Genomic DNA, 17,519 nt, shown 5'->3' with positions numbered 1-17,519 from the left:
CAGCAACATCCAGCCTGGCACCATCCTCACGGATACCCGTCCGGTGATGAAAATTCTCACCAGATAACGGCTGGAGGCGTGGCTCAATGCTGATATCATGAGCTGCTGATGTGAGCATGGTAGCGGTCAAGTCCCGCAGCTCGTTGTGCCGCAGAGACGGATAGCCACCTACTGGGCAAGACAAGGCGTGCGGGACAGTGAAGGCAGTTCCACAGGCACAGCTCTGGGGGAGGTGGGGCGGAGTCCACCCGTAGCCGAGGCAGACAGCATCTCGAAACACGCCCTTGTGTAGCGAGAACCCATGATGCTTGAGTGGTCGACAGGTGAGCCAGTTCGACGCACCCTTTTCAGCCGCAAGATCCATGGACCTCTGCAGGTCTCCATCCACGCCATCGTACACCTCCTTGGCATGACGCTGCTCCGTCTTTCTGGCCTCTGCCCTGGCTTTAGCTTTGGCTGCCTTGGTGTTGTCCGCCTCCTCCTGTGGCAGTGTATCCTGCTGCGGGCTCAAAAGTCGGAGAGGATATAAGAACAGCTCTCGAACTTTTCCGAGAGTCACTCCAACTTTTCCGAGAGGACTTAAGAACGCACCCTAAGGTTGGAGACTCTCCGAAAAGTTCGAGAGCTGTTCTTATATCCTCTCCGAATTTTAGGAGGCTCTCCAAAGCTCTCCAAGCTCTCCAAGCTTCAGAGGTGGTTGAAACTTGGAGATTCCCGCGGTTTGGGATCAGCGCATGCGAAAAGCTAGAGAAGCTAGAGAATATAAGAACGCACCCTAAGTATCCCCAGTGTGAATACCATTTTTGACCATGTACAACCCAAACTTCGAGTTGGAAGCAAACAAACGGACATTCTTCGGTCAATTTTAAGAGGTTTGAGGTACCTTAATATGGCACGGATTAGTTCTGACAGTTCTGACCGTCTTGTTCCCGCTGTGTTATCTTGACTGGGCAGTGGGCAGAGTAGATCACCCCAGCTACACTGTGTATCTACTGTACGGGGGGGGGGGTTATGGACAGGGTATTCTGCGTTGGCCCTGTTTTAGTGCTAGGTTGCCTACACAGTTGCCTAGCTTCAACACTGTTTGGTTGCAGCCCACCGCCCACCTAGCCCACGCCGGATGATTGCTTTTCTGCCTGTAATCAGATCTACATGTACATGTATGAGATTACAACCAGGGAGTCGTAAAATACGGTATTTTACAACTCCCTGATTACGACGGTGTGATCCAGTGTGTCAACACTTGACAGTCAGCAGCTGTTTGGGGCAGCCCTTGGCGGATAATGCTCAGAAAATTGGCAGATTCTGTTTGCAAAGCAGTGAAATTGACAGAACTCACTGTACAAACCTTATGACAGGCATTTCCTTGAATTCTGCTCCATTTCTTTATCCACATACCAAACATGCATGAAAGATACCAGAAAAACTACTACAACTACAACTTTCATACCAAGGTTCAACTCAAAAGTTCAACAGTTCAACTCGAGTGACAGGAACGTGCCCAAACAGGCTGTTGTAGCCTGTGGGCACGGTGACCAAGTGACTGGTGTACACACGAGCATGTGACCGCTTACTCAACTGTGTTCGATTAGGAATAAGGGCCGAACGTTGCATCGTAGCCTTCTCGGACCAAAACCAGTCGACTCAGCGTCCAGAAGACTACAACATATCGGCCAATTGCGTTCATCCGTGCTTTCATATGAACGAAATGGCGCTTCTAGTGACCTTTTGTATAAATCCCCATCTAGTAGGGCACAGTCGCCCAGTTTTGGTGGAAGTGGCGAGTTCGATTGGGAATAAAGGAGGAAGGGAGCGTCTCAGCTTCCTCGGACCAAGACTATTCGACTCAACACTGGCTTTGGTCCGAAAAGGCTGCTATGCAGCGTTCGGCCCTTCAGTATTCCCAATCGAACACGGGTGAGTAAGCGGTCCCGTGCTCATGTATACACCAGTCACTTGGTCACCGCACCGTGCCTGCAGGCTATAACTTTTACAGCGTTCCTGTCACTCGAGTTGAACCTTTGAACCTTTGAGTTGAACCTTGGTGTGAAAGTTGTAGCTTGCAGGCACGGTGACCAGGCGACTGGTGTATGCATGAGCACGTGACTGCTTACTCACCCGTGTTCGATTGGGAATAAGGGCCGAACGTTGCATCGCAGCCTTTTCGGACCAAAGTCAGTCGACTCAGCGTCCAAAAGACTACAAAATATGGACCAATCGCGGTCATCCGTCATATACATGTAAGAAGGGAATGGCGCTTTTAGGGACTTTTTGCATTCAAATCCCCATCTAGTAGGGCGCAGTCACCCAATTTCGGTGGAAGTGCGCGAGTTCGATTGGGGAAAAAGGAGGACGGGAGCGTCTCAGCTTCCTCGGACCAAGACCATTTGACTTAGCACCCCGAAGACTACAACTGTTGTAGTCTTTGGGGTGCTGAGTCAAATGGTCTGTTGAAAATTTGATTTTAGGCTATACTTCCCCTTTAACTCTTTCTCGAACGCATGACATTGGCCATTGCTTTGAGTAGGAGATCTCTCGACAGGTAGAGCTTCTGGGTAAAGTTTAGTAGATTTTTCAGACTTCCGAGAGTGGTTTTTTAGCTAGCTATTAGTTACTTCAGAAGTAGTAGGGACCGGCAGATTCTGCTCGAAAAGGTGGCAGATTCTGCTCGAAAAGCAGTGAAATTGGCAGAACCACACAAACCTTATGGCGAGCAATTCCTCGAATTCTGCTCCATTTCTTTATCCACATACAATGTACATGTACATGTACCAAACATGCATGAAACTTACCGTATTTTCCGGAGTATAGTGCGCACCTTTGTATAACGCGCACCCCCAATCTTCATTGGGGGTGCGAACTTCAATCTTCATTGAAGTACATGCATTTCATATTCGGAGCATAGTGCGCACCTGCGATTTAGGGCCTAAAATAGCACATCTAAAGTGTGCACTATACTCCGGAAAATACGGTACCAGAAAAAGTACCGAATTCTGCAAATTTTTCTGCCGGCAGAATCCGCCGGACCCTAGCGCAGCGAGTGCAGCTACAGCCTACAGGCCAGCCAAGTGGATCCACGTCACGTGTAGTTCTAGATCTACAGTAATACAGTCAGAAATTGCTTATCCGGTCCTATTTTATCCGGATCCCTCGCCATCAGGAAGAAAATAGCTGGTTACAGATTTACAGCATGCGCGATGCATCCAACATAATACTTAATAATAGGTGTTCGGTTATCTGGTTCCCTCGCCTATCCGGATCTTTTTGTGGGAAACGGATGTGTGAGGTAACGAGGTTGAGCAAGGTGTAGTCTCTAGCGGTAGGCCATAGCCATTGGTCGCGATACGTACAGTACATTTTTTGTACAGCTACTACTACTCGTAGTACTAGTACTACTGCTACAGTGCTGGCAACTGAAATCCGATCGACCCCCTGAGCGTTGCGCTCACATCGCAAAGACCCAACACGGGATGATAAAACTACGAAACAGAGACCGCTGGAATGACTATGTGAACCCACCGCTCAGGCCAGGGGCCGGGGGGGGGGGGTCCGTGATTCCAGTTGCCAGCACTAGCTAGCTGTACAATGACTATGTAGTACAATCATGCTGTTGCGTAGTACATCAATCAATGAATCATGTATGATGTAGATCTACCGGGCAACTGTCGATACTCTGCCACTGGCACTGGTTTGACGACAGGTACGTACAGCATTAGCCAGGGCAGTAGCACCTTGTTTTCAAGTGAGGAAATCGCGAAACCAACACCCTCAAATCGTTCAGCAGTGTGACTACGGTATTTTTGTAGTCGGTGGCACACGTACTGTACTGCTGTGTGTGCAAGAAGGAGAAATGCCTGTGAACTGAAAATAATCATCACAATACAGTTGCTGAACGATTTTACTTACGTTCGATCGACTATGGACTCATCCTGGCGCAGGCGCCTGAAGCACACGCAATCGGAGTTGCAACAGCGGGCATTGGACAATCTCTGGTCGTCGATTCGACCAACTGCTGTGGGACGCACGGTTTCCAAGGCAGGTGTCTTGGGAGGGCCTAGATCAAATTGTAGAAAATAACTTTTGGCTATGCATGTAATGGACAAGATCAATCTGAAGCGATCAGATCAGCAACAATTATTCTACTCAAGGCTTAGTTCTTAGGTCTCGATATGGTCTATGGGTTCCGGTAAACTCTGGTGAACTCGGATTATCAGTTTTCAGTATAGTATTTAGCGCGCAACGCGCCTGTTGCGTTGTTGGTGCCCCTGCAGATGAATGAATGAGTGATGAGTACCATGTACATAATTATGTGCAGTGGACTCAAGCTCAAGTCGATCGTAAACATCTACAGTCATGTGCAACGAAATCAATTATTACTACAATGTAGTATGAAACTCGGGTATTGAGCCAATAATAAAAGTAGAAAGACCATTATGTCCTTTTCCTTTCTACAATGTAGTATACAAGTCATATACACTACAAACATGAGGCCATCGATCGTGTGTATCATCCCCTTTCAGCACATGGTCCTGTAGCTTCCATGAATCCCATTCAGCACATATGTCATTACATGGGCCTGTAGCTTGCAAGTAATTAGTTCCATGGATACTTTCCTACACTATAGCACATGCAGGCAGGGCCAGGACCGGTCCGGTTGGTCAGGCTAACACGGACCAACTTTTGTAGCTACCAAAGCTGAGGAGGGCATGCGTCCCGCCAAATTATACACAACGTATGAAAGTCTATGGTACGACCGGACCAATTGAAAACTGCAGTTCCGGTGCTCCTGACATGTACATGTATATTATTATGAAGAACTCAGTGTGTGCTCAGTGTGTGCTCAGTGTGTGCTCAGTGTGTGCTCAGTGTGTGCTCAGTGTGTGCTCAGTGTGTGCTCAGTGTGTGCTCAGTGTGTGCACGGTTGGACGTGTACTTAGATGTGTTCAAGTATTTTACAACAGATGCATGGTAATACTAGTACACGGTCACCGTAGGTAAAGCAGCATAGCAAACTGCTGTCCGATGGCGAAGCTCTTGGTCCTACATTGTATGTATGGTCCCTATTTTTATAGTCAGTAACACGCCATACCACTCACAACCCTTGCCACATTCTGACTATAAATGAACCCAAGGCACGGAGTTTCTGCAATAGGAATCGAATGTCTTCTCACTGGTTATTATCTGGGCCGTACTGTGAACGAGGCGAGGCTTCTTTTCTTTCCTGGCAACCGCCATTCGTGTTTCAATTAGCACACCTGGCTCACATATTGGTTTTGGTTCCTGTGCTTACTACGGTAGATAATGGCAAACAACAGCATGATCATGTTCCCCCCCCCCCCCCCCCCCCCCGTCTCACTTGGCTTCGCTTTGGCTAGTGATGATAGCGCTTTGCTACCCCTGTTTTACGGGAAACAAGCACTACGTCGCTCATACTAGTAGTGTGTGGTGTACCAGTACATGTGCTGTGTTTCAAGGCAGGACTACCTAGTAGAGTGTACAAGCTGAAGTCTATGTGGGACAAGTCCAGGCTTTGATATGCTGATATTTATCATGTCCACTAATGTGATTGCCTGAAAACTGTCCATGTGTCGCATTCTGATTGTTTGGTGGATACCCAGGTGCGTGCTGACTTCAAGACCTATCAGGGCCTCATGGACAATGCCTCGCTTGATTCGTCCCTTTCTGTGGTGATTGCATTCAAGCGGAAGGCCAGCCCGGAGATGCAAAAGTGGATTCAGGCCAAGATTGCAAAGGATGCACCTGAATTGATTGTAAGACCAGTGAGCAGCACTAACCCTATACAGTCGTCCCTCTCTAATCCGGCACCTTTTGCTACGGCATTTTCTGCTGGATTAACGAGGGTGCTGGATTAAGAAATCCTGCCCTCTGACCCGGCCCTACCCGATTGCATGCATGTATCATACGTCAAAACGCAGGGTTTTCCGTGTCGACCCCAGTATTTGGTGCACGGCTTTATATTCTCAACTTTTCTCCAGGAATATACACAGTGATAAAGTAAAACAGAGAACATGTTCACATGTTTACGTACTCTTGCACACACACGCACAGTCGATTTACGACTGCCGGATTATGACATCAAACTACGTGCAGTTTGAGCGATTCGTTTCAAAAAGTCACTGCCGGAGGCGGAATTCAAGTGCCGGATTAAGATATAGGAATTGAACGAAAAAAATCCGTTTCGTCAGAAAGTGCGCCGGTTGACAAGGGTTCCGGATAAACAAGTGCCGGATTAGAGAGGGACGACTGTACCATGTATACTGCATGGCTGTGTGATCATGTGACAATGTGCTGCATCATTGCATGGCTGTGTGGTCATGTGACAAAGATGCATGGCTGTGCGGTCATGTGACAATGGGGCTGCAATCGCCGCTGCATGGCCGCTGCCGCCGCAGTCACCATGGTCACAGTGAATACAGGAGATTTGTGTTCACTGCTGTGCTTACTGGTCATAGTGCTAGAGCAGCGCAGGTCAGGTTTGCCGTATGTCACGAGGCTGTACATCATTGCCTCTTTGTATGCACAGTGCTTTTGTAGGAAGTACTTGTGAGGAACCCCATTAAGGGTTTCACGCTGTCATCCCATGTAAGTCGGGCAGCTTTGGTCTGTTTGGACTTCGACGTTGAGCAATTCACCCTCAGTACATTGACCTAGGGAAGCACAAGCTTATGCATTTTTTACTGAGTTGTAGATCCTAGAAGGGGGCTTATGTAATTTTTGAGCATTTTAAGTTATCTATACCATGACATTGCTGTATCCCAGCTGATCACTCTGTAAACAAACCTACTGTACATGTATAAGTACACATTTTCGTTTGGAATTAACTTTCGCTATATTCTTTAGGGAGCGCGAAATAACTAAAGTTTGTACCAAACTAAAGTTTTTTTCTGAACGTTTGGGGTGACAGACTTCGACCAAAAACGAAATTTTGTACGTAATAAGCCGGCTGGTGGAGTGAAATAACGAAAGATTTCGTGAACGAAAATTTGTACTTCTACAGTAAGTCCAAAACCTTTATCTTTCACAGAGTTATGGGTGTTTTAATAAGTAATTTTTTATACATCGCTTTATACAGAAAACTCAACTTTCAAGTGCATTTTTCTCAATACTGCGCCAAACGACATAAGCCCCCTTTTCGGATCTAGAGGCTCAAATATGAGAATCTATGGTGTCAGAGTAGCTTGTCGACATCATCGAGTAATGTGGCTGCTGCTGAGCTCGAAGTGCATGCGCTTGCTGGCGGGCGGTAGTCCGTACTGTCTCTGTGCATCACTCCATCGTGACATACGGTCATATTATGCTTGTGTGGCGATGTCAGACCCCGGCAACATTGACACTACAGACTGCGTGACTTAATGCACAGCTTCCTTATTCTATATACATGTACATCGAAGGACTCTGTTCACCCCTACTGTATGTTGGCTGTGCATTACTTGCACATGCACACCTGCACACATGCACATGCAGGTCGAATCCCTGCGCTTCACGTACCGGCAACGGGATGCTCTACTTGTGGGAATCTCAGATGAAGGAATGTGGATCGGCGCAGAGGAGAAGATGCTGGAAAAGAAGGTCAAGGTGGAGTTCGGTGGAGGGTTGCGACGATTCACCGTACAGGACAGGGAATGTTTTGTAGACTCTGACTCGGTCAGGAGTTTCTTCTCAACGAGTGAAGTGCAGGCGATGATTGCATACTTTCTCAGCAATGTTCGGCTAGCGGAACGCGAGACGTGCGACACATATTCCTTTAACCCTGGAACGGCCGTCTGTAAGTTTTAAACGTCTGCAATGCCGCTGCAGCCTCAAATATAATCTGTGTGTGTGTGTGTGTGTGTGTGTGTGTGTGTGTGTGTGTGTGTGTGTGTGTGTGTGTGTGTGTATGCTTGTGTGTTCAATGCAATTGCTTTTTTTAGTTGGGCATAAGCATGAAGCACATGATCCGAAGAGCCACACACTAGAACTTCACTCAAATACCTTTCACTAAAGTAATCTGAGCTCTGCTGATGAGACCTGAGAAAGATAAAGCAGCTAGCTGTCCGGAGATTTAAAACGTACTTCAGTATGCCTTACCGTGGTGTTGAATGCCGATCACCTTTGGATTTGCTTGTTTTCTGCTTGAACAGTGCCACAATGCAAGGTGAAGGGTCTTGTCAGCCAAGCCTTCCCTCTGCATTCTAAAGCAGAGCTGGAGTCGCTCCGAAATCGCTGGGCTAAGCGCAGGATCATGACCTTCTCACAGCCCATCTGTGAGTGCTAACATGCCGCCGCATACAGTATAGGTGGATTAGGTGCATCTACTGGAGTAGCACATTATCTCAACTCACAACGATGTTTCTGACTATACAGTAATACAATCATACATTTACAATGTGACCGTATGTGTTGCTCCTCACATTTGTGCAATTGAGTGTTACATAATAAGTGCTCAGTTCCATGCACGTGTATGACCGTGTGTTTCGGCATTGGAGTAATCTGTGTACTTCAGCTTTCATGGGGTGCCCTGGGTTTTATTTCTTGGTACGACAGGTTAGTTTTCTTGACAGATTCAAAAAAGTTTGTCAACATTCGGCTCACACCACAGGTGTTTTTATAACTCTCCTTTTCTGTGCCATGTATAGCGGCTTGCGGTGGAGGTTCAGTGCGTGACTATTTCGGTCAGAAGATAGCGTTCTACTTCTCCTGGTTACAGTTCTACACCCTGTCCTTGATCGCCCCAGCAGTGTTTGGCAGTCTGCTCTACATGACACTGTACAGTACGGATGACAAAGCACAGGAGATGAAATACCAGTGTGCCGTGGCAATCACCCTATCACTGTTCAACGTCATCTGGAGTTCGGTCTTCCTGGAGATGTGGAAGCGCCGCTCCAGCGAGATTGCCTACAGCTGGGGCGTGCTGGAGTCGAAATTAACATGCACTGACACAATAAACCCATACTTCAAGGTACAGTTTGTTTTATGTATTTCCGTCACAGAAGGTGGTTTCCGTAGACAGTTAGTTGCCAATACTGCATCATTATCATTCTAATGGGGAGTTTTTATTTGTGATGTGTGCGGCAGAGCTACTACACAGAATATGATTTTATATTGCATGTGTCTTTTTTTCTATCAGCTGCAGCAATAGTGGCAATAGTACTTCGCCATTGCCGAGCCACCGTGCTCACAGCAGAGACTTCTGTGTGTGTTATTGTTGTGAAGTGGACCACAAAGACGGTGATCTTGAAGGCAGTGTACTATGACATGATATTGTATCCGGCAGATGTCCGAAAGCATTCATTGAAAAGTACCGATTCTAATAATTATAATTTCACGAAGACTTAGTAGTTCTCTGTCACTCATTTTTGGCAACTGCAAAATGCTGTGAGTTCCTGGTTTGCCCGTTATCATCCCCAGTCCTGTGAAGAGCACTGTCATGTTATGCTGTATTACTGGGATGTAGACTTACTGCTGTATCAATAGGCTTTTGTTACTTATACTGTGTGTCTTCATGCTGACTGTGTGGCATTGCATTACACGACTATGACCTGCAGAGTACTCTGGGACCTTGCCCAGTCACTGGCACAATGCAACTACAGCCACTCAGCTTTGTGGAGCGAGCCAAGAGACAGTGTGTCACAATACCAATTCTCCTTGTTGCTCTCAGCGTGTCCATTGGGGCTATGCTGGTTACGTACAGGATTCGCGACTACATTGAGACCAATTATTCACGAGATTCGTTTGTGGCAGCTATCCCACAGGTAATACTGGTCACGTGCGCTTGTGTATGGGACTATGTGTGCCTAAGCGTGCTTGTGTGCTTGGAGATGAATTATCCAAGGTCTGTCGCAATATTAACATGCCCATGGTTTATGTTCAGGACTCACATTTCCGTGACCTCAGACTCTGCATTGGCAATTATCTGACTGAGGCTATTGTTATACATGTACGTACATGTGTGGCATGGGGTGTTGGTATGTTTCCTTGTCCCCGTAGATAATGCTATCTGTTGTTATCGTGGGGCTGAGCACCATCTACAGAAAGCTTGCTTCATGGCTCACAATGTATGGTAAGTTAATTTGGAAAAAACGATTGTAGAATTCCATCATACGGTTACGTTGGTCTTTGTAGTGGCTGAGTGTGTACATGTAGGGTGAAAGGCCTGTGCGATTCTCATGCATAATTAGTTACCAATGGTTCTGGTAGGTGAAGCATTTCCTTGATTTACCTACTGCCACCGGGGTCTATTAGTTAGGTGTGTATACCAGTACTGGTAGAGATTGGCTATAGGGTTGGCGGTTATAATAATAATGATATACCGGTTATAGTGTTATCAGCTTCAAAATTCAAAAGCAAAAGTATCTTTTCCACTCAAACTAAACTGGTTATAAGAGTAATTGGCTATAGCAATATATCGCCTATTGTGATCAAATTCTCACTTCAAAACCACTCAATTGCGTACATTATGGATCCCTTATAGTAATGGATGGTACCTACAGGAAGCTTCGGGAAACTAAGATTGTGTAAATGCTGTGTACTACCAGCAGTGCAGTTATGCATGTAGATTAGATGCAGGTTGTTATTAATTTTTGTACTTTACAAGCCTTGGTATTACATTAAATTTATGATGCACGTTTGTTTGTGTACGTCATCCTGATTTTTTTGTCTCAAGAGCATGTGCTTCTATGGATTGTTTGTGATGTTGTGATGTTGGTGGAGAACCACATTGTAACATTAGTCATGTCAAACACCAACATCTGTGTAAGCTCTTTCAGATCAATATGCTGCACTCACTGAGTGCAACAAAGTGCACACACGCACACACACGCACGCACGCACGCACGCACACACACACACACCATTTGACCATTTGACGCCCATCGCCGGAGGCGATGATAGCGATGCCACAGCAGAAGCCATAGCAGCTTGTGCTGGGATTGCACCATTTAACAGCTTGCAAGGCTGAAGAATTGACCGCCACTATTTCAGCCTGGTCTACACCACACAGCTATGAAGTGGCTTTTTCTGGCCAGTGAATCCCTACTTTTTGGTCTTTTTCATTTTTTTCTTTTTCTCATGCACACACATCACACCACATACTCCGGCATGTACTGGCTGTTGGTAACCACCCAGGAGGATGAAAGAAAAGTCAGGAGGGGTCGGAGAAAGAGAAGAAAGATGTGTGTGACCATAATCGTCGGGAATCGAACCCGCAACCTGTCGATTGGAAATCGCTGCACATACCACTGCACCATATGGGACACACACACACACACACACACACAGTGGCACCAATCATAGCGTTTTACTGATCTCTCTGCTCTCTGCCTGAAGAGAATCATCGGCTAAAGCTGGAATTTGACAATTCGCTCGTCACTAAGCTGATAGTGGTGAGTCGTCCTGACCTGTGTGCTCGTACTGATTTCCGAGTACAGAGTGGATTTGTCCATCATCAGGCCATGGCCTTGCAGGGTCTCCTTTGCGGGTCTCCTCTGCAGCTTGTCTGTTTTTGAAACCGCCTCTTTAAATACCCTGCTACCCTCTGTTCACTAGTAATATGTCACACTCGCTATGTATGTACCAGTATTATGTATTGTGATAGGTCACTCTGCAAATCACAGTCTTGCTATGTATTGTGTGGATTGACTTGCTGCATACTGCGCGATGGGCACATGCGTTTTCACTGATCATTCAGTTTCAGTTCATCAACAGCTTCATGACTCTATTCTACATTGCATTCTGGCGTCAGGACTTGGACGAACTGAAGACTGTAAGTTTTTAAGCTTGTCATACCTACTCCACCGTTAGGCGCTGCATGTGCCGCTAGGGTTTGCCAGGTGTTAGCGGCCGTCGTGAGTTCCCTTTGGGAACGTTCACGATGATTTACTTTTTTCATACCTACTCCAAGTGCATCGGTCATGTGTTTTGTGGATGGTTTGCAGAATTCTGTAAAGGACGAACATAGCATTGGCAGCAGCAGTAGCTGGTAGCCTGACCTCCATGACTACATATCACTGATCTGGCACAGTTGCCTGTGTCGTTGTACCAGGTTTAGCTTATAATTAGCATGGTATGCATCACCACTCTGTTTAGCAGTATCATGTACATGTAGGCCGGTGAATGACAGGCAGGCCGGTGAATGACAGGCAGGCGGGTGAATGACAGGCAGGCCGGTGAATGACAGGCAGGCCGGTGAATGACAGGCAGGCCGGTGAATGACAGGCAGGCCGGTGAATGACTTATCCGCTGTATATACACTTATCACAAGTAGTAGGTTACAGTTATAAAGGTTTCATGTTCTAGGTTGCCTGAGGATCATGAAAGCGTACAACTGTTCATAGTGTTGTTGTTGTCGTATTGTATGTTGTGTACGCCATGTGTACGTCATGTGTACGCCATGTGTACGCCATGTGTACGTCATGTGTACGCCATGTGTACGCCATGTGTACGCCATGTGTACGCCATGTGTACGCCATGTGTACGCCATGTGTACGCCATGTGTTGGTGCATGCGGGGGTTACTGTTGTGTGAAAGCAGTCTTCGTCTTGAGTTCGTCGTGTCCAGTTATGTTTCCGTCATCTCAGACTTGTCGATCACTGATGATAGTCCACCATCTGTGTATGTGACTATGTGCATCTGTGGATGTGACTATGTGCGTGTCTCTGCTATGTATATGCATGTTCACTGGATTGTAGCAACTTGCAGCATTCCTGGTCACTCGCCAACTGACAAGCATTGCCAAGGAGATGGCTCTTCCGTACGCCAAGCAGTATGCAAAGAAAGTCTACCTAGTGGAGAAGTCTAAGCAGCAGCAGCAGCAGCAACAGAGAGATGTGTCCATTGACGAAGAGGAAGACCTGGAAGAGGGCAGTGGCAGCGGTGACAGCGAAGAGACTAGGACCACACTATCTACACCTGAACTGGAAAGTGTGATGGGATACTATAGTGTAAGCTGGTACTACATGATGATGATGATTGTACACTGGCTGGGTAACCATAACATTATAGTGTACACTGACTGGGTAACCATAACACCTGACCGCCGCTTCATACATGTATTGTATTGTCTTGGGACGGGTGGTGCATTCAGCTACTTCAGTAGATCTCCTTGGCATTGGACTGACTCAGGTCTGACAGGAGAACAGATACCTACTTTGAAGTAAGCACCTAAGCTTGTGACTTGACCTCAGCACTGAGTCATGGTCATGGATCATGTGGATGGGATATCTCTGCCGGCTCATTGCATACCCATGCTGCTGACAGCTTGCAAGGCCCTGAGATGTCTTGCCCCTTTAACTAGAGTTTTCATATTTCTTTTTTGTTGCATTGGTCTGGTTACTAGTAGTAGGTAATAACAGAAGTCACAGATTCCATCTGATCATCTGATGTCGTGCTTGGCTTTGCCGGTGTTTGTGCGTGTATAGGATACAGTGGATGACTACATGGAGATGTGGATCCAGTTTGGATATGTGGTCCTGTTTTCGGGTGCCTTCCCGCTTGCAGGACTGCTTGCGTTCGCCAACAATCTTCTCGAGATGCGCACTGACTCTTTCAAGCTGTGCTTCAGCCTGCAGCGACCATTTGCACAGGATGCTAGAGATATAGGCATCTGGCAGGTACTGCACCGAGCCGCCGCGGCTCACTACATGCTTTTATGAAGCTTGATGTTGCAGTGCCGGGTTAGATGGTCATCGCAGAATAATCGGTGCATGATGAGCAACTTTCTGTTAGTGTGCATGAATAATCACTGATCAGTGTCACATGATAAGTAACAAGTGCCGTCACAGAATGTTTTCAAGTTGAAATGTTTTAAAAAGTATCATGAGTGTAACTACCTTGTGAATTTTACAAATGCTAGAGCCATGCTTTGTGAATTTTACAAATGCTAGAGCCATGCTTTGTGAATTTTACAAATGCTAGAGCCATGCTTTGTGAATTTTACAAATGCTAGAGCCATGCTTTGTGAATGTTCAACCTTTACGTGCCGTGTTATCTTATAGCTTGATGTTTTTTTTCGCTGCAGCTAGCTTTTGAAATATTGGGCTACGTAGCAGTGGCTGTGAACTGTGCCATGCTGCTGGTGTTTGGAGGATTTGATCAGTGGTTGCCTGGATTCACCCTCATACAGATCATGGTCATACTTGTGGTAGTGGAGGTAAGTGAAACTCATAAGCCTGCTGCTGGAAAGTTAGCTTCTGGCCAGTGAACTGCAGAATTGGCTTCAGGGGCAGAACAGCGATGTTCCACGTGGATGTATGGTTGTAGTAACGTTGACTATGTATACAGTTTGAAATCTGGTTTAGTTGGTGGACTCTAACGCATAAATTGTGCCCCACCATTTTCCTTTTTTCCGTTTAAGTTGAATGTTGTTCGGGAACATGCTGACACTATTTCTTTCCTCCATTCTTCTTCTCCACTCCAATGCAGCATATTTTCCTAGCTATCAAGGTAGCAATCATGATAGTCATTCCCGACGTGCCACTCTGGGTGACTATGGAGCTGGCACGTACCCATCATGTACAGCAAGAAGCTCTGTTGGTTAGTGGATAATAGTACTGCATGCTGTAGGACTTATGCCAACAGGTGGTACTGTCTATAGGACTTATGCCAACAGGTGGTACTGTCTGTAGGACTTATGCCAACAGGTGGTACTGTCTGTAGGACTTATGCCAACAGGTGGTACTGTCTGTAGGACTTATGCCAACAGGTGGTACTGTCTGTAGGACTTATGCCAACAGGTGGTACTGTCTGTAGGACTTATGCCAACAGGTGGTACTGTCTGTAGGACTTATGCCAGCAGGTGGTACTGTCTGTAGGACTTATGCCAACAGGTGGTACTGTCTGTAGGACTTATGCCAACAGCTGGTACTGTCTGTAGGACTTATGCCAACAGGTGGTACTGTCTGTAGGACTTATGCCAACAGCTGGTACTGTCTGTAGGACTTATGCCAACAGGTGGTACTGTCTGTAGGACTTATGCCAACAGGTGGTACTGTCTGTAGGACTTATGCCAACAGGTGGTACTGTCTGTAGGACTTATGCCAACAGGTGGTACTGTCTGTATGACCTATGCCACCAGGTGGTACTGTCTGTAGGACTTATGCCAACAGGTGGTACTGTCTGTATGACCTATGCCACCAGGTGGTACTGTCTGTAGGACTTATGCCACCAGGTGGTACTGTTGGCGGTAACATTGTGCACACTTGAAATACTACAGTGCTGGCCAAAGAAATTCAACCTCATGAATAAAGTAGCGCCGCGTTAGAGTGCACAAACCAGTGGCAGTGTGTGTAGTGCTAGGGCTGCGTAGCGCCTGGCAACGCTATTTTTATTCATGATGGTGGACTTCTTTGGCCAGCACTGTAGTACTACATACAGGCCAGTGTAAGTCCCGTGTAAGTCCTGTGTAAGTCCTGTGTAAGTCCTGTGTAAGTCCCGTGTAAGTCCCGTGTAAGTCCCGTGTAAGTCCCGTGTAAGTCCCGTGTAAGTCCCGTGTAAGTCCCGTGTAAGTCCCGTGTAAGTCCCGTGTAAGTCCCGTGTAAGTCCCGTGTAAGTCCCGTGTAAGTCCCGTGTAAGTCCCGTGTAAGTCCCGTGTAAGTCCCGTGTAAGTCCCGTGTAAGTCCCGTGTAAGTCCCGTGTAAGTCCCGTGTAAGTCCCGTGTAAGTCCCGTGTAAGTCCCGTGTAAGTCCCGTGTAAGTCCCGTGTAAGTCCCGTGTAAGTCCCGTGTAAGTCCCGTGTAAGTCCCGTGTAAGTCCCGTGTAAGTCCTGTGTAAGTCTTGTGTAAGTCCAGTGTAGTCAATGCACACATCCATACGATCATCAGCAAAGTTCGCCAGTCTCCTTTAATTACGGCACAGGCCACTGACAGTATTGAAACTTTGTCCACGCTCTCACATTGGTATTACTGACAGCCCCTCAGGTATCGCCCAAGTCGCTACCACAATTTTTGCTCTGACTGTAATAAAGATACTGGTTGACACAAGGTTAAGATGGAACACTGGTCTGCTCACTGCTAGTGCTTACCCCCTCCCCATACACACACACACACACACACACACACACACACACACACACACACACCATGTACCGTGTACCATGTATACGCCGTCGCAAGAGAAGCACGCAAATCTGCAAATGCACTGGATGTGCACCCACAGATTTTCATAGCGCACACACACACATACACTACTTGTGTGTGTGTATCAGTGTTACTTGAGTACTGTGTAAAAATTAGCTTTTAGTATATTGGCAGCTAAACATTGTGTTTCCTTCATTCTGTGTTTTCTCCCTCTCTCTCTTCTTATTGTTTGTTTGTAGCGGGAGTGGCGACAGTCGCAGGAAAGGGTATCTGGTGGTACCGGTGCAGCAACTAACGAACAACATAACTGATCATTTCCTCTTCTGCTTCTACCAGTGTCGACGAAGACAATTAGTGACTGGTCATTCCATCACACACCCGGGCCTGCAGATCATCATGCCAGTGTTAACCATGGTAAACACACGCTGATCATCATGTCGGAGTAAACTAACTAGTTCGTGAAGGATAGGACAATGGGACTCAGCATACACATCCTGACTGGACTGTAGAGCTGCATCTGGCAGCTATGAACGTGCCAAGCCACACTCCATGTAGAGATTTGTGCATACATCTCCAGCCAGTTCTTTCCCCATCGGACACTCTGTAGGGGGATGCTGGTGATAGCAGTGGCTACTACTATTACTAAACTAGTCTTGCTAATCCATGGCAAGTAGCCATGGAAACAGTGACTACATGGTTACATTGTCTCATGCTGCATCACTGTCGTAGTTTGTCTTTGGAGGTAGGAGTAGTTGTGTCAGTGGTATGTTTGCTGGATTTGCACAAGCAGGGCCTCCACCTGTGCCATGTGCCTTACGTTCAAGTCAGTCTCTTCAGTGGAGTGCCAGGCTATGTTTGGTGGGATGCTGAAGTACGCATCGCTGAGTGCATGGTCTCTTCCAGCTACTACTACTATACATCGTTACAGCCGCAGTAGATGTAGCTTGCATTGTTATCAAATTTTGTTCATGGTAACTAGATGCAGCCATAGCGTAGCATGGCCCACACCTGTATATGGTAGCAAGTTTACTGTGCTTTGTTGCTACCATGGGTTTCAGTTCAGATTCGATGAACTGCTTTAGAGATTATCAGCAGCATACGTGTAGCTCCTAGTATGTAGCTTCATCCAGTTGCATGATCACATATCTAGACTACACACATTAATTTTGCTCTTATCAGCACTCGCCTCTCATCACAGCGGATTAATTCTTACAGCAATATCAATTTATCATCAGCATCGCGCTCAATTTGTGTATTAAAAATTTGACAACGAATCTACCTGCATATACTTCACTCTCACCCACAATGTTTGTAGCAGACAAACCGCAGACAAACCGTGTATGGTGCTATCCTGTGAAGCAACGGTGACATTGTACAGCCAAAGCATACAGCCAAGCCGGGCAAGTGGATCATTCTGACACTTGCTGGGCCACACAAAGCTGGGCGTTCT

At 46.7% G+C, this 17,519-nt stretch overlaps 1 protein-coding gene across 3 annotated transcripts; it reads left to right on the top strand.

Annotated features, from left to right (window-relative positions):
- The first annotated feature begins 3,748 nt into the window (after nucleotides 1–3,748).
- LOC135821862 (anoctamin-8-like) lies at nucleotides 3,749–17,427 on the top strand. Of its 3 annotated transcripts, none has more exons than XM_065334864.1 (14): nucleotides 3,752–4,035; nucleotides 5,619–5,771; nucleotides 7,486–7,786; nucleotides 8,142–8,264; nucleotides 8,637–8,959; nucleotides 9,546–9,752; nucleotides 9,988–10,060; nucleotides 11,326–11,381; nucleotides 11,687–11,761; nucleotides 12,687–12,938; nucleotides 13,416–13,607; nucleotides 14,015–14,146; nucleotides 14,419–14,529; nucleotides 16,309–17,427. In XM_065334864.1, the coding sequence occupies exons 1-14, from the start codon at nucleotides 3,919–3,921 to the stop codon at nucleotides 16,378–16,380; spliced, it is 2,187 nt and encodes a 728-aa protein (XP_065190936.1). In that variant the 5' UTR covers nucleotides 3,752–3,918; the 3' UTR covers nucleotides 16,381–17,427. The 3 variants fall into 3 exon arrangements, 2 of the variants coding, with proteins under 2 accessions (XP_065190936.1, XP_065190944.1); XM_065334872.1 differs by having other exon boundaries at nucleotides 3,916–4,039; XR_010554396.1 differs by lacking the exon at nucleotides 16,309–17,427 and having other exon boundaries at nucleotides 3,749–4,035; nucleotides 14,019–14,146.
- The last annotated feature ends 92 nt before the right edge of the window (nucleotides 17,428–17,519 follow it).

This window comes from Sycon ciliatum, chromosome 1, assembly GCF_964019385.1.
Source record: "Sycon ciliatum chromosome 1, ocSycCili1.1, whole genome shotgun sequence".
NCBI classification, from domain to species: Eukaryota; Metazoa; Porifera; class Calcarea; order Leucosolenida; family Sycettidae; genus Sycon; species Sycon ciliatum.
This window is presented reverse-complemented; position numbering and strand designations above follow the sequence as displayed.

Excerpts from the sequence above, each read along its gene's own strand:
- LOC135821862 (XM_065334864.1), top strand. The coding sequence starts at position 3,919 with ATGGACTCATCCTGGCGCAGGCGCCTGAAGCACACGCAATCGGAGTTG. Across the intron at positions 4,036-5,618 it reads TGGGACGCACGGTTTCCAAG|GTGCGTGCTGACTTCAAGAC; the intron begins GCAGGTGTCTTG and ends GTGGATACCCAG. Across the intron at positions 5,772-7,485 it reads AGGATGCACCTGAATTGATT|GTCGAATCCCTGCGCTTCAC; the intron begins GTAAGACCAGTG and ends ATGCACATGCAG.